General features: G+C 46.9%; 1 protein-coding gene across 1 annotated transcript; it reads left to right on the top strand.

Moving 5' to 3' along the window:
- Positions 1-6,681: 6,681 nt before the first annotated feature.
- Positions 6,682-12,024, top strand: LOC115124989 (heat shock protein 67B1-like). Its single transcript, XM_065026063.1, has 4 exons — positions 6,682-7,138; positions 10,342-10,405; positions 10,680-10,800; positions 11,072-12,024. Exons 1-4 carry the CDS (start codon positions 6,682-6,684, stop codon positions 11,687-11,689), a joined length of 1,260 nt encoding a protein of 419 aa, XP_064882135.1. The 3' UTR covers positions 11,690-12,024.
- Positions 12,025-16,467: the final 4,443 nt, after the last annotated feature.

Here is a 16,467-nt window from a genome sequence, read left to right as displayed (position 1 = left end):
TGTGTGAGGCAGGGTCGTACTCTGCGGATGTTGTAGAGCATGAACCTACAGGAACGGGCCACCGCCTTGATGTTAGTTGAGTACCCACTCCAATTCGCTTACTGCCCCAAAAGATCCACAGATGGCGCAATATCTATTGAACTCAACACTGCCCATTCCCACCTGGACAAACACCTGTGTGAGAATACTGTTAATTTACTACAGATCAGCATTCAACACCATAGTGCTCATCATTAAGTTATGGACCCTGGGATTAAACACCTCCGTCTTCAACTGGATCCTGAACTTCCTGACTGGCCGACCCCAGGTGGTGCAGGTAGGCAACAACCCATACGGCACGCTGACCCTCAATACAATGTCACTCAGTGATGAATGCTTATTCCCCCCTGTACTTTCCGTTCACACATGACTGCATGGCTGCACATGACTCCAACACCATCACTAAGTTTGCTGATGACACAACGATGGTATCCCTGATCATTGATGATGATGAGACAGGGAGGATGCCAGACTGGGCAGTGTGGTACCAGGACAAAAACCTCTTCCTCAATGTCAGCAAGACAAAGAGCTGATCGTTGACTACAGGAAACTGGGGGCCAAGCACACCCCCATTCACATCGACGGGGCTGTAGTGGAGCGGGTCGAGAGTTACAAGTTCCTGTGTCTACATCACTAAGGACCTATCACGGTCCAAACATACCAACCCAGTCGTGAAGAGGGCATGACAACACATCTTCGTCCTCAGGAGGCTGAAAAGATTTGGCATGGGCCCTGAGATCCTCAAAAAGTTCTACAGATGCACCATTGAGAGCATCTTGACTTGCTGCATCACCACAGGCCCCAGAAATGGTAAAAGTCTCCAGCCACCAAAGTCCTAGAGTGTTCTCTCTACTACCGCACGGCAAGCGGTACCGGAGCGCCCAGTCTGGGACCTGAAACACCTTCCTGCCACTTTCAGCTCTAAATCCAAGCATCTGCCTCTAACCTAGGAAGCTCTGCAACCTTCTCCTCCCTCCTGAATCCTCCTCCCCCTCCCCCTCCTCCCTCTCTGCAGATGTGCTGAACAGTTAATTAAATATCAAATCAAATCAAATGACCCTATCCCTCCTCTCTTTATTTGTCACATACATCCCATGGTTAGCAGATGTTAATGCGAGTGTACAGACCAGTATCCCTTCTTTCTTTTCTCTCCAAAACTACTTGTGCTCCTCTGGCCAGTTCCTTGATCCAAATGCAGTAATAATTCCAACAAGTAATCTAGCTACTCTCTCTCCTCTGCTCTCACAATTCCAAAACCTATCCTCCTCTACCTTATGGGCAGACACAAGTGTAAGGGGGATAAAGAATATGTACATAAAGTCATAATCACATGGTCTCTCCTATCAGTGAGTGATGGTACAGAGCGGACATAGGCAAGATACAGAACCTCGGCAAGACAGATGGTATTGAGTGCAGTATATACATATGAGATGAGTATGTAAACAAAGTGGCATAGTTAAAGTGGCTAGTGGCGCTGTCATCTTCTAGCTGCCTGTGCCATTAAACCCCTACAACTACCTGCCCGTCTGGTGACTATGTACATTGATCCCCCTCCTTTAGTTGCACTGACATTTTTGCATTCTTGCACACACTCACTGGACTCACCCACACACTCACTGGTTCGCTGCTCTGGCCCCCAATGGTGGAACAAACTCTACCCACACACTCACTAAAGACTCTACCCCCTTAAACACACTCACTGGACTGGATTTACCCACACACTCACTGGACTCTACCACACACTCACTGGACTCTACCCACACACTCACTGGAGTTCTACCCACACACTCACTGGACTCTACCCACACACTCACTGGATGTTTACCCACACACTCACTGGACTTCTACCACACACTCACTGGACTCTACCCACACACTCACTAGACTCCAAACCACACACTCACTGGACTCTACCCACACACTCACTGGACTCTACCTACACACTCACTGGACTCTACCCACACACTCACTGGACTCTAAACCAAACACACTCACTGGACTTTACTATGTACATTGATCCACACTCACTGACTCTACCTGGACTCTACCCACTCACTGGACTCTACCCACACACTCACTGGACTCTACCCCACACTCACACACTCACTGGACTCTACCCACACACTCACTGGACTTTACCCACACACTCACTGGACTCTACCACACACTCACTGGACTCTACCCACACACTCACTGGACTCTACCCACACACTCACTGGACTCTACCCACACACTCACTGGACTCTACCCACACACTCACTGGACTCTACCCACACACTCACTGGACTCTACCCACACACTCACTGGACTTTACCCACACACTCACTGGACTCTACCCACACACTCACTGGACTCTACCCACACACTCACTGGACTCTACCCACACACTCACTGGACTTTACCCACACACTCACTGGACTTTACCCACACACTCACTGGACTCTACCCACACACTCACTGGACTCTACCCACACACTCACTGGACTCTACCCACACACTCACTGGACTTTACCCATATACACTCACTGGACTCTACCCACACACTCACTGGACACTACCCACACACTCACTGGACTCTACCCACACACTCACTGGACTTTACCCATATACACTCACTGGACTCTACCCACACACTCACTGGACTCTACCCACACACTCACTGGATTCTACCCACACACTCACTGGACTCAACACTTTCAGCTTTTACAGCAATGCCAATAATACGTACCACTGCGGCCCAATTAGAAACATATAAAAGGGCTAGGATTTATGACAATAGGCTAACTATGAACACTGGGGCAAACTAACACAGCAATTCACTAACGGAGCAGTGGCCAATGTTTGTTCGTTTGGCTCTACCCTGAGTTGCCTAGTTAAATAAAGGTTAAATAAAAAATGTAAATAAAATACCCGAGCAGGGGTCGATCGTTTGGATCCACCCTAGGAGGGGTCGACTCTTTCTCCCAGGCAGAGGTTGTTAGTCGATGGCTGGTCCGGTAGTCAATGGCTGGATGGGTTGTCGCAGACTGTCCATAGCTCCCCACCGGCCCATCTGCGAACAGTGGAGAGGGGCGTGTCCCTGTGTCAGCAGGGGAACAGTGGAGAGGGGCGTGTTCCCGTGTCAGCAGGGGAACAGTTCAGAGGGGCGTGTCCCCGTGTCAGCAGGCGAAAAGTGGAGAGGGGCGTGTCCCCGTGTCAGCAGGGGAACAGTTCAGAGGGGCGTGTCCCCGTGTCAGCAGGCGAAAAGTGGAGAGGGGCGTGTCCCCGTGTCAGCTGGGGAACAGTTCAGAGGGGCGTGTCCCCGTAATTAGTTTGGGGATGGAGGAGGTTTTTGAGGAATTGCCAACAGCTCTCAAGTCAATGTAGTCCATGCAAGCAAACAAATAGTTCACGCAATTCAATTTCACACGTGAGAATGTAAAAAATGAAGTAAAAGGTAATCGTTGAAAACACATACAATTAAAAGGCACTCAATAGGCGTGATATAAAATAATGTGACCTAATGCGTAATCTAAACATTATGTCAGTCTCTAGTTTAGTAAGAGTTTAGTGTCACTTGTGAGACACACATACACTGCATACACTCACAAACAGAAAACACACACACACACACACACACACACATACACATACACACACTCATATTGATGCCACACACACACTCACACAGACACACTTTCACACTCTTCACTGTTGTCATACGCTGCTGCTTCTTTGTTAATTATCTATCCAGATTGCCTGGTCACCTACATGTTCATATTACATCAATTATCTCACCTACATGTTCATATTACCGGGACGCAAGCGTAGGATTGATCACCCTGTCGCTGGCCGCCTTTGGGGAGGGTGTGTAGTGTGAAAGGCCGAAACACCCTAGGAACCAAAGGTACACTACTGACGATACGCTCCCCAAATTTCACCAGGCTCACTGTTCATTAACTCTTGGAAGTGCTTGCACAAAGGATAGTAACATCTCATCCTGTGTTCTTGGAATCTACCTCAATTATATCACCTACATGTTCATATTACCTCAATTATGTCACCTACATGTTTACATTACCTCAATTATCTCACCTACATGTTCATGTTACCTCAATTATCTCACCTACATGTTCATGTTACCTCAATTATCTCACCTACATGTTCATGTTACCTCAATTATCTCACCTACATGTTCTTATTACCTCAATTATCTCACCTAGATGTTCATATTACCTCAATTATCTCACCTACATGTTCATATTACATCAATTATCTCACCTAGATGTTCATATTACCTCAATTATCTCACCTACATGTTCATATTACCTCAATTATCTCACCTAGATGTTCATATTACCTCAATTATCTCACCTACATGTTCATATTACCTCAATTATCTCACCTACATGTTCATATTACCTCAATTATCTCAACTCTTTCTTACCCCCGCACATTGACTCGGTACCGGTACTCCCTGTATATAGCCTCGTGATTGTTATTTTGCTGTGTTATTATTTTTTATTATCATATTTGTAGATTTGTCTTACTCTGTTGGGACATGAGAAATAAAGTCAGCAAAAAAAAGAAACGTCCCTTGTTCAGGACCGTGTCTTTCAGAGATAATTAATAAAAATCCAAATAACTTCACAGATCTTTATTGTAAAGGGTTTAAACACTGTTTCCCATGCTTGTTCAATGAACCATAAACATTTAATGAACATGCACCTGTGGAACGGTACTAACAGCTTACAGACGGTAGGCAATTAAGGTCACAGTTATAAAAGCTTAGGACACTAAAGACGCCTTTCTACTGATTCCGAAAAAAGAAAGATGCCCAGGGCTCATCTGCGTGAATGTGCCTTAGGCATGCTGCAAGGAGGCATGAGGACTACAGATGTGGCCAGGGCAATAAATTGCAATGTCCGTACTGTGAGATGACTAAGACAGAGCTACAGGGAGACAGGATGGACAGCTGATCGTCCTCGCAGTGGCAGAGCACGTGTAACAACACCTGCACAGGATCGGAACATCTGAACATCACACCTGCGGGACAGGTACAGGATGGCAACAACAACTGCCTGAGTTAAACCAGGAACGCACAGTCCCTCCAACAGTGCTCAGACTCTTTGCAATAGGCTGAGTCCCATTGAGCAAGTCCCGGATCTCAGTCCCATTGAGCACGTCTGGGACCTGTTGGATCGGAGGGTGAGGACTAGGGCCATTCCCCCCAGAACTGTCCAGGAACTTGCAGGTGTCTTGGTGGAAGAGCGCAGTCCATGAGGAGGCGATGCACCTCAGTCCTTAATGCAGCTGGTGGCCGCACCAGATACTGACTGTTACTTTTGATTTTGACCCCCCCCCCCTTTGTTCAGGGATACATTATTCCATTTCTGTTAGTCACATGTCTGTGGAACTTGTTCAGTTTATGTCTCAGTTATTGAATCTTGTTATGTTCATACAAATATTTACACATGTTAAGTTTTCTGAAAATAAATGCAGTTGACAGTGAGAGAACGTTTATTTTTTTGCTGAGTTTACAATTTGATTTGATTTGATTTTGACGCCCGCGCACACACACAGGTTGACTATGTCTATCCCAAAAGATCACGGGAAGCATTTCATGTTCCAAAACAAACACAAACTGACACAGCAGGGCATCTAAATGAGCGGGTCAACTCTCAGAGACTGATGCCCGGGTTGGAAAAACAACCTTCCTTACTCCCTACCTTGAAGTAATTACTAATCTAACGCAACGGTTCTATCACATAGTTTTCACCAGTCCAACTATATCAGATAAGAGATTTGTTCAGGAAAGGTAGGAAGGAAGGATGCAAGGGAGGAAGGAAGTATTTAAGAAGGGCCTGAATTACACACCCTTCAACACACAGCTGAGGACCCCTAGTTACCAGAGAGAGAATGAAGATCACTGGGACGTGAGAAGGTTGACCGGGTCTGTCACAGCCAGGGCTGGGCCTCGACAACACCTTCTTCACCTCACCTCATACGCACGCACGCACACACACACACACACACACACACACACACACACACACACACACACACACACACACACACACACACACACACACACACACACACACACACACACGCACGCACGCACATGCACACACACTGAGACATGAGAAGTATAGCAGCTCTTCTACCTCATCTGGAGTCATCCAGCAGCTATTTGCCATTTCCCCCTCACAGTTATAAATACATCTAATTAGTTCTGTTTCTGGTTTTGCCCAAATGGCACCCTATTCCCTATATAATGCACTACTCCTGACCAAAGCCCTTTTGACTAGCACCCTAAAGGAGTGCACTATAAAGGGAATAGGTTTCCATTTGTTATGCACTCTGTGTATGCCCGCTTCCCCTGGGCCTGTCTACAGAGAGGTAACAGCTCTGACTCCTAGGTGCACCTATCACCCCGCCCTCACATTCCCCTCTCATAAGATAACTGTTACTGCTTATGAAGTGCTAAAACAGACAGGGTGGGTATATAAAGAGCCCCAGAGACATCTCTGTCTTCGCTGCACAGTGTTTCTTCTCTTCTGCGACCCTCTCCTCCTGTATCGTTACAGTTAGCACTCCAGCATTTTTTACTTGCTGTGGGTCTCTCTCTCTCTCTCCAACCCTGTAACATTTTTCTGAACCATGACCGAGCAGACCAAAGCAGCGGCCCCATCGGCACCAGGAGCCCCATCACGTCCTCACTACTCTAGGGACTTCTTCTGGTCCCCCCTGTGGAGCTGGTGGCAGCAGCCCACCCCTAGCAGCCTCCTTCCCAACCAGGATTTCGGCCTGCCACCGTTCCTAGAGGCCGGTGACCTCCGTGACCTCAGCTGGATGGATAACATCCATAGACTCCTGGCAGCCAGCTCCTGGACTGGGTACGTTCCCTCTCTGCCCCTCTTGGTGCCCTCCTTTCCGGCCCCGGCCTCCTCAATGCACCAGCTAGCCCCCAAGCTGAGCAGGGTAGAGTCTGCAGGGTTGAAAGGGCTGTCGGAGGTCCGGGTGGAGGGGCACAATTGGAGGATCACCCTGGATGTCAGTCACTTCTCCCCCGCAGAGATCACTCTCAGGACCCGCAGCGGCTTCCTGGAGATCGGAGGTAGGCCTACCTGTTCTGAAACTACGTTGAAATGCTCCTGTAATGACATAGCATGGATACTGGGCCTATTTAAACTGTAATGCCCCAGTTATGTTATAGCGCCATAGATACAGTCAATTTAAACTAAAATGTTGCTGAGTTGAATCCATCAATCAATCAAAATACCTTTTTACAATAGCAGACGTCACAAAGTGCTTTACAGATACCCAGCCTGAAAACCCAGGGAACAAGCTTGCAGATGCAGAAGCACAGTGGCTAGGAAAAACTCCCTAGAAAGGCAGGGACCTAGGAAGAAACCTAGAGAGGAACCAGGCTCTGAGGAGTGGCCAGTACTCTTCTGGCTGTAGATTATAACACTACATGGCCATTAAGGCCAGATCGTTCGTCAAGACGGTCAAGGCGTTCAAACGTTGGAACGTACTGTATGTAGAAGTTATCCTGAAACTCTGTTTGAGTTATTATCCACCACACTGTCAAAGTGTTGTCTAGCTCCACCCTGCTGTCTCAGTGTTGTCTAGCTCCACCCTGCTGTCTCAGTGTTGTCTAGCTCCACCCTGCTGTCTCAGTGTTGTCTAACTCCATACTGCTGTCTCAGTGTTGTCTAGCTCCACCCTGCTGTCTCAGTGTTGTCTAACTCCATACTGCTGTCTCAGTGTTGCCTAGCTCCACCCTGCTGTCTCAGTGTTGTCTAGCTCCACCCTGCCGTCTCAGTGTTGTCTAGCTCCACCCTGCTGTCTCAGTGTTGTCTAACTCCATACTGCTGTCTCAGTGTTGTCTAGCTCCAGTGCTGTCTCAGTGTTGTCTAACTCCATACTGCTGTCTCAGTGTTTTCTATCTCCACCCTGCTGTCTCAGTGTTGTCTAGCTCCACCCTGCTGTCTCAGTGTTGTCTAGCTCCACCCTGCTGTCTCAGTGTTGTCTAGCTCCACCCTGCTGTCTCAGTGTTGTCTAACTCCATACTGCTGTCTCAGTGTTGTCTAACTCCATACTGCTGTCTCAGTGTCGTCTAACTCCATACTGCTGTCTCAGTGTTGTCTAGCTCCACCCTGCTGTCTCAGTGTTGTCTAACTCCATACTGCTGTCTCAGTGTTGTCTAACTCCATACTGCTGTCTCAGTGTTGTCTAGCTCCACCCTGCTGTCTCAGTGTTGTCTAACTCCACCCTGCTGTCTCAGTGTTGTCTAACTCCATACTGCTGTCTCAGTGTTGTCTAACTCCACACTGCTGTCTCAGTGTTGTCTAGCTCCACCCTGCTGTCTCAGTGTTGTCTAGCTCCACCCTGCTGTCTCAGTGTTGTCTAGCTCCACCCTGCTGTCTCAGTGATGTCTAGCTCCACCCTGCTGTCTCAGTGATGTCTAGCTCCACCCTGCTGTCTCAGTGTTGTCTAGCTCCACCCTGCTGTCTCAGTGATGTCTAGCTCCACCCTGCTGTCTCAGTGATGTCTAGCCCCACCCTGCTGTCTCAGTGATGTCTAGCTCCACCCCTGCTGTCTCAGTGTTGTCTAGCTCCACCCTGCTGTCTCAGTGTTGCTTGTCTAGCTCCACCCTGCTGTCTCAGTGATGTCTAGCTCCACCCTGCTGTCTCAGTGATGTCTAGCTCCACCACCCTGCTGTCTCAGTGTTGTCTAGCTCCACCCTGCTGTCTCAGTGTTGTCTAGCTCCACCCCTGCTGTCTCAGTGATGTCTAGCCCCACCCTGCTGTCTCAGTGATGTCTAGCTCCACCCTGCTGTCTCAGTGTTGTCTAGCTCCACCCTGCTGTCTCAGTGATGTCTAGCTCCACCCTGCTGTCTCAGTGATGTCTAGCTCCACCCTGCTGTCTCAGTGATGTCTAGCTCCACCCTGCTGTCTCAGTGTTGTCTAGCTCCACCCTGCTGTCTCAGTGATGTCTAGCTCCACCCTGCTGTCTCAGTGATGTCTAGCTCCACCCTGCTGTCTCAGTGATGTCTAGCTCCACCCTGCTGTCTCAGTGATGTCTAGCTCCACCCTGCTGTCTCAGTGATGTCTAGCTCCACCCTGCTGTCTCAGTGTTGTCTAGCTCCACCCTGCTGTCTCAGTGATGTCTAGCTCCACCCTGCTGTCTCAGTGTTGTCTAACTCCATACTGCTGTCTCAGTGTTGTCTAGCTCCACCCTGCTGTCTCAGTGATGTCTAGCTCCACCCTGCTGTCTCAGTGATGTCTAGCTCCACCCTGCTGTCTCAGTGATGTCTAGCTCCACCCTGCTGTCTCAGTGATGTCTAACTCCACCCTGCTGTCTCAGTGATGTCTAACTCCACCCTGCTGTCTCAGTGATGTCTAACTCCACCCTGCTGTCTCAGTGATGTCTAACTCCACCCTGCTGTCTCAGTGATGTCTAACTCCACCCTGCTGTCTCAGTGATGTCTAGCTCCACCCTGCTGTCTCAGTGATGTCTAGCCCCATCCTGCTGTCTCAGTGATGTCTAGCCCCACCCTGCTGTCTCAGTGATGTCTAGCTCCACCCTGCTGTCTCAGTGATGTCTAACTTCACCCTGCTGTCTCAGTGATGTCTAGCCCCACCCTGCTGTCTCAGTGTTGTCTAGCTCCACCCTGCTGTCTCAGTGATGTCTAGCCCCACCCTGCTGTCTCAGTGTTGTCTAGCTCCACCCTGCTGTCTCAGTGATGTCTAGCTCCACCCTGCTGTCTCAGTGATGTCTAGCTCCACCCTGCTGTCTCAGTGTTGTCTAGTTCCACCCTGCTGTCTCAGTGATGTCTAGCTCCACCCTGCTGTCTCAGTGATGTCTAGCCCCACCCTGCTGTCTCAGTGTTGTCTAGCTCCACCCTGCTGTCTCAGTGATGTCTAGCTCCACCCTGCTGTCTCAGTGATGTCTAGCTCCACCCTGCTGTCTCAGTGATGTCTAGCTCCACCCTGCTGTCTCAGTGTTGTCTAGCTCCACCCTGCTGTCTCAGTGATGTCTAGCTCCACCCTGCTGTCTCAGTGATGTCTAGCTCCACCCTGCTGTCTCAGTGATGTCTAACTCCACCCTGCTGTCTCAGTGATGTCTAGCTCCACCCTGCTGTCTCAGTGTTGTCTAGCTCCACCCTGCTGTCTCAGTGATGTCTAGCTCCACCCTGCTGTCTCAGTGTTGTCTAGCTCCACCCTGCTGTCTCAGTGATGTCTAACTCCACTGTGGGTCTCCATATTATTAGTATTATTCAAATGTCTAATATAGTTGATATTTCATCCTCAGGGACTCATGAAGAGAGACCAGATGAGCATGGCTTTGTTGCTAGATGTTTCACCAGGAGATACATGTAAGTTTCCAAGCTGATCGATTTTCAACACGGTGTGTGAGAAATGTTTGTCAGCTTCAACAGTTGATGTTGTAGAATACAATGCAGCTAGGATAAATGTTTTGAGTACTCAATTTACTGTCCTTTACACCAACATGTAGCAATATACATGACAATTGCATGTTAACTGTATTGATACTGTATTTATCAGCATTATGACACAATACAACTGTTTTGTACATATAAGTTATGATACTGTGTTGTGTAAATGTAAAAGGGTGTTGTGCTTTCTCAGGCTCCCGATAGGTATTGTCTCTAAGACCATACGATCGTCTCTGTCTGGTGATGGAATTCTGACTGTAGAGGCTTCACTTCCTGACCCCAGCATCCCTGATGACATCATAATTCCCATTCAGGTAACAAGGGGTGAAACCCATAACACCTCAACTGTATGCGATGCTCATTGTTTACATCACTTCCTGGCCTTGGACACTGAAAAGAAAGTATAGCATAGGAAGTAGGAAGCGTTGGTATTTCCTAGTTTTCCTGGTAATCTGTCCATGTCCTGTCCTGTTTTTTATTTTCTGTCTTGTACATTACAAGGACAAAGTTAGAACACAAATGACCTTTAATTCTAATGTGTGTGCTTCCTGTATTTTCTTTACTGCTGCTTGTCACACTACGAAGGTGCAGAAGGAGACCATAAGAGAAGAGGTAGAGGAGGGTGGAGCTAAGCCAGAGGAGACTACTGTAGCTGACACAGACTCCCAGCCTTCTCCATCTGCCCCTGCTGTGGCCCCTGTATCCCTGGAGGCGCCTGACTTCACTCCCGCAGAGCCTGGCACCATGCTCCCCACAGAGACACCCAAGGATGGGGACAAGTTAGCACAGGAGGTCCCTGGAGAAGAGGCTCAGCCAGACAGCGCCACGGCTGAGCCAAAGAGCCATGAGGAAGGGAGAGGAGGAGCAGAGGAGGGGGAGACACACACTAACCCAGAGCATGTAGATAAAGAGGGAAAAGAGGGAGAAGGGCTTCCAGATCCCACAGAGCCCTTTGAGCACCTTGATGCCCCTGACTCCCCAGACACAGTCACGTCCGACCGCGGGGAACACAAAACAGACCCAGCTCAAGACCATGACGAAGAGCCCCAGCACTCGGAGGGCTCAGGGGAGGCAGCCGAGGCCCCGCCCCAGCCTGAGGAGCACGAGCCAGGCATGAGTCCAGCAGAGGAGGGGGCCCACCACTCTCAGGAGCTGGAAGTTCCAGAGCACCCTGATATGGAGCAACAGGCATACACCAAGTAGAGAGAGAGAGAGAGAGAGAGAGAGAGCGAGAGAGAGAGCGAGGGGGGATGAGACGTGACTGAGAGAGAGAGAGACATGGCTGTAATTTCATAAGGAATTTGCTAAGATTCAAAACATCCATCCCAAGCGCCTGCATTCTGCAGACTTCCTCTTTAGGAATAGCCTGGTCCCAGATCTGTTTGTTCAACCAATTGTAGACAATGACCATAAGAATTGGCAAGACAGCACAATCAGATCTGGGATCAGGCTACTTCTTCACCAGCTAGCAGCAAAAGCTTGCATAATAACCCTGATTCTATCAATGTGCGTGTGAGTGAAGAACCACACACTGTCACTGTGACCATGCACTGTTTGGAGCTCCAATAAACCAATAGCAAATGAAAAAGCTAATGCTTTGTCCTGTTGTCGTTCATTTTGTTACAATCATTTACATTGACATTTTAGTCATTTAGCATACACTCTTTTCCAGAGCGACTTACCATCAATATTCCATCTGTTTTGGTATTCCTTGTGTGATCATATTGACACAGCTACCTACAAAAAATAACCTTTTCTAGTTGATAATCACATGCATACAGTTACCGTTGAGATAATGAAGATTCATTCATTATAATGCCTTTAAATGAGTAGACAAACATCAAACAGTATGTTTGCACAGCTGGGTTTTACAGTACATGTGTCAGTTCAGGATGAGCAACTTGGCCAAGGAGACGACCATGGTTTTGACCATAGCTACAATACAACATCACAATGGAAGGGTTTTTAGCTCCACTCAGTAAAATAGGAGGATAAAACATAGTTGTTGACAGAATCTGAATGAATTCTAGCGATAACTAGAAGCCTATTCTCAGGACATCCCCAAAATTGGAATTCTAACACCGTGCCTTCAAAACACCTTAATCTGAATTCAACACTAATTTGCAAGCGACATAATCCTCCAATTGTTCACCCTGAAGTGAAATAACTAATCTAGTAATGCCCTCTTATTGCCGCTCACCCTTGGCAGTGACAAACTCCCCTGTTTTCATCCTTGGGATGCATCCCAAATGTAACCCTATAGACTTCATGTATAGTGAACAACATTTGACCAGAGCCCTATGTACCATGATTGGTTCATTATAAAGGGAAAGGCTGCCACTTGAAACACACACCAATACAGTGCATTCGGAAATGATTTAGACCATTTGACTTTTTCCAAATGTTGTTATGTTACAGCCTTATTCTAAAAATGGATGAAATAAATGTTGATCCTCAGCAGTCTACACACAATACCCCATAATGACATCACAATACCTCATAATGACATCACAATACCCCATAATGACATCACAATACCCCATAATGACATGACATCACAATACCCCATAATGACATCACAATACCCCATAATGACAAAGTTGAAACAGGTTTTCAGAAATGCATTAAAAGAAAAATGCAAGTGGGAAGTTTATATACACCTGAGCCAAATACATTTAAACTCAGTTTTTCACAATTCCTGACATTTAATCAGAGTAAAAAATTCCCTGTCTTAGGTCAGTTAGGATCACCACTTTATTTTAAGAATGTGAAATGTCAGAATAATAGTAGAGAGAATGATTTATTTGATATTTTATTTCTTTCATCACATTCCCAGTGGGTCTGAAGTTTACATGCACTCAATTAGTATTTCGTAGCATTGCCTTTAAATTGTTTAACTTGGGTCAAACGTTTCAGGTAGCCTTCCACAAGCTTCCGACAATAGGTTGGGTGAATTTTGGCCCATTCCTCCTGACAGAGCTGGTGTAACTGAGTCAGGTTTGTAGGCCTCCTGGCTAGCACATGCTTTTTCAGTTCTGTCCACACATTTTCAATAGGATTGAGGTCAGGGCTTTGTGATGGCAAATCCAATATCTTGACTTTGTTGTCCTTAAGCCATTTTGCCACAACTTTGGAAGTATGCTTGTGGTCATTGTCCATTTGGAAGACTCATTTGCGACCAAGCTTTAACTTCTTGACTGATGTCTTCAGATGTTGCTTCAATATATCCACATAATTTTCTCTCCTTATGATGCCCTCTATTTTGTGAAGTCCACCAGTCCCTCCTGCAGCAAAGCACCCCCACAACATGATGCTGCCTCCCGCGTGCTTCACAGTTGGGATGGTGTTCCCTTTTTCCTCCAAACATAACTGTGGTCATTATGGCCAAACAGTTCTATTACTGTCACATCAGACCAGAGGACATTTCTCCAAAAAGTACGATCTTTGTCACCATGTGCAGTTGCAAACCGTAGTCTGTCTTTTTTATGGCAGATTTGGAGCAGTGGCTTGTTCCTTGCTGAGCGGCCTTTCAGGTTATGCCGATATAGGACTCGTTTTACTGTGGATATAGATACTTTTGCACCCGTTTCCTCCAGCATCTTCACAAGGTCCTTTTGTCACGCCCTGGCCAGGGTGGGCATTCTATGTTCATTTTCTATGTTTTGGATTTCTTTGTTGTTTGGCCGGGTGTGGTTCTCAAGCAGAGGCAGCTGTGTATCGTTGTCTCTGATTGAGAACCATACTTAGGTAGCCTTTTCCTTTGTTGTTTTTGTTTATTCAGTGTTCAGTTCATGAAAGAAATATGAACACTTACCACGCTGCACCTTGGTCCTTCTTCCACCAACAGTCGTTACACCTTTGCTGTTTTTCTGGGATTGATTTGCACTTTTCGCACCAAAGTACGTTCATCTCTATGAGACAGAACACGTCTCCTTCCTGAGTGGTATGCCGGCTGCGTGGCCCCATGGTGTTTATACTTGCGTACTATTGTTTGTACAGATGAATGTGGTACCTTCAGGCATTTGGATATTGCTCCCAAGGATGAACCAGACTTGTAGATGTCTACAATTATCTTTCCGAGGTCTTGGCTGATTTCTTTTGATTTTCCCATGATGTCAAGCAAAGCGACACTGAGTTTGAAGTTAGGCATTGAAATACATCCACAGGTACACCTCAAATTGACTCAAATTCTGTCAATTAGCCTATCAGAAGCTTCGAAAGCCATGACATCATTTTCTGGAATTTTCCAAGTCGTTTAAAGGCACAGTCAACTTAGTTTGTATAAACATCTGACCCACTGGAATTGTGATACAGTGAATTATAGGTGAAATAATCTGTCTGTAAATAATTGTTGGAAAAATTACTTGTCATGCACAAAGTAGATGTCCTAACCGACTTGCCAAAACTATTGTTTGTTAACATGAAATTTGTGGAGAGGTTGAAAAAACGAGTTTTTTTTCAACTGTAAGTATTCAGACCCTTTGATATGAGACTCGCATTTGAGCTCAGGTGCATCCTGTTTCTATTGATCATCCTTCTATTGATCATCCTGTTTCTATTGATCATCCTGTTTCTACAACTTGATTGAAGTCCACCTGCGGTAAATCAAATTTATTGGAAATTATTTGGAAACGAACACATCTGTCTATATAAGGTCCCACAGTTGACAGTGCATGTCAGAGCAACAACCAAGCCATGAGGTCAAAGAAAGTGTCTGTAGAGCTCTGAGACAAGATTGTGGCGAGGCAAAGATCTGGGGAAGGGTACCAAAACATTTCTGCAGCATTGAAGGTCCCCAAGAACACAGTGGCCTCCATCATTCTTAAATGGAGAAGTTGGAACCACCAAGACTCTTCCTAGAGCTGGCCGCTCGGCCAAACTGAGCAAACGAGGGAGAAGGGCCTTGGTCAGGGAGGTGACCATGAACATGATGGTCACTCTGACAGCTCCAGAGTTCCTCTGTGGAGATGGGGCCTTCCAGAAGGACAACTGTCTCTGCAGCACTCCACCAATCAGGCTTTTATGGTAGAGTGGCCAAATGGAAGCCACTTCTCTGTAAAAGGCACATGGCAGCCCGCTTGCAGTTTTCCAAATGGCACATAAAGGACTCTCAGAGCATGAGAAGTAAGATTCTCTGGTCTGATGAAACCAAGAGTGAACTTTTTGGCCTGAACGCCAGGCCTCCCGTGTGGAGGAAACCTGGCACCATCCCTACAGTGAAGCATGGTGGTGGCGGCATCATATGGGGATGTTTTTCACCGGCACGGACTGGGAGACTAGTCAGTATGGAAGGAAAGATGAATGGAGCAAAGTACAGAGAGATCCTTGATGAAAACCTGCTCCAGAGCACTCAGGACCTCAGACTGGGGCGAAGGTTCACCTTCGAACAGGACAACAACTCTAAGCACATGGCCAAGACAACGCAAGAGGGGCTTAGGGACACGTCTGTGAATGACCTTGAGTGGCCCAGATAGAGCCTGTTACCCTCTGAAAGATCTCTGGAGACCTGAAAATAGCTGTGCAGCGACGCTCCCCATCCAACCTGACAAGAGTTTGAGAGGATCTGCAGAGAAGAATGGGTGAAACTCCCCAAGTACAGGTGTGCCGAGCTTGTAGTGTCATAGCCAAGAAGACTCAAGGCTGTAATTGCTGCTAAATATGCTTCAACAAAGTACTGAGCGAAGGGTCTGAATACTTTTTATTTTTAATAAGATTGCAAAAAAATCTAAACCTGTATTTGCTTTGTCATTATGGGGTATTGTGTGTAGATTGAGAAGAAAAAAACAATGTAATCAATTTTATAATCAGGCTGTAAAGTAAAAATATGTAGAAAAAGTCAAGGGGTCTGAATACTTTCCAAATGCACTGATATGTTACCCAATTACTGTTGTTGGGCACTGTCAGACGGACATCTTGGACTCTGGCCTAAACATTACATGGCACAAATCCACAGAACAAAACACACAGATGTGAACAAACAC

The sequence above is a fragment of the Oncorhynchus nerka genome, linkage group LG13, assembly GCF_034236695.1.
Source record: "Oncorhynchus nerka isolate Pitt River linkage group LG13, Oner_Uvic_2.0, whole genome shotgun sequence".
Lineage (NCBI taxonomy): Eukaryota > Metazoa > Chordata > Actinopteri > Salmoniformes > Salmonidae > Oncorhynchus > Oncorhynchus nerka.
The sequence above is the reverse complement of the archived record's forward strand: the minus strand, read 5'-3'. Positions and strand labels throughout refer to the sequence as shown.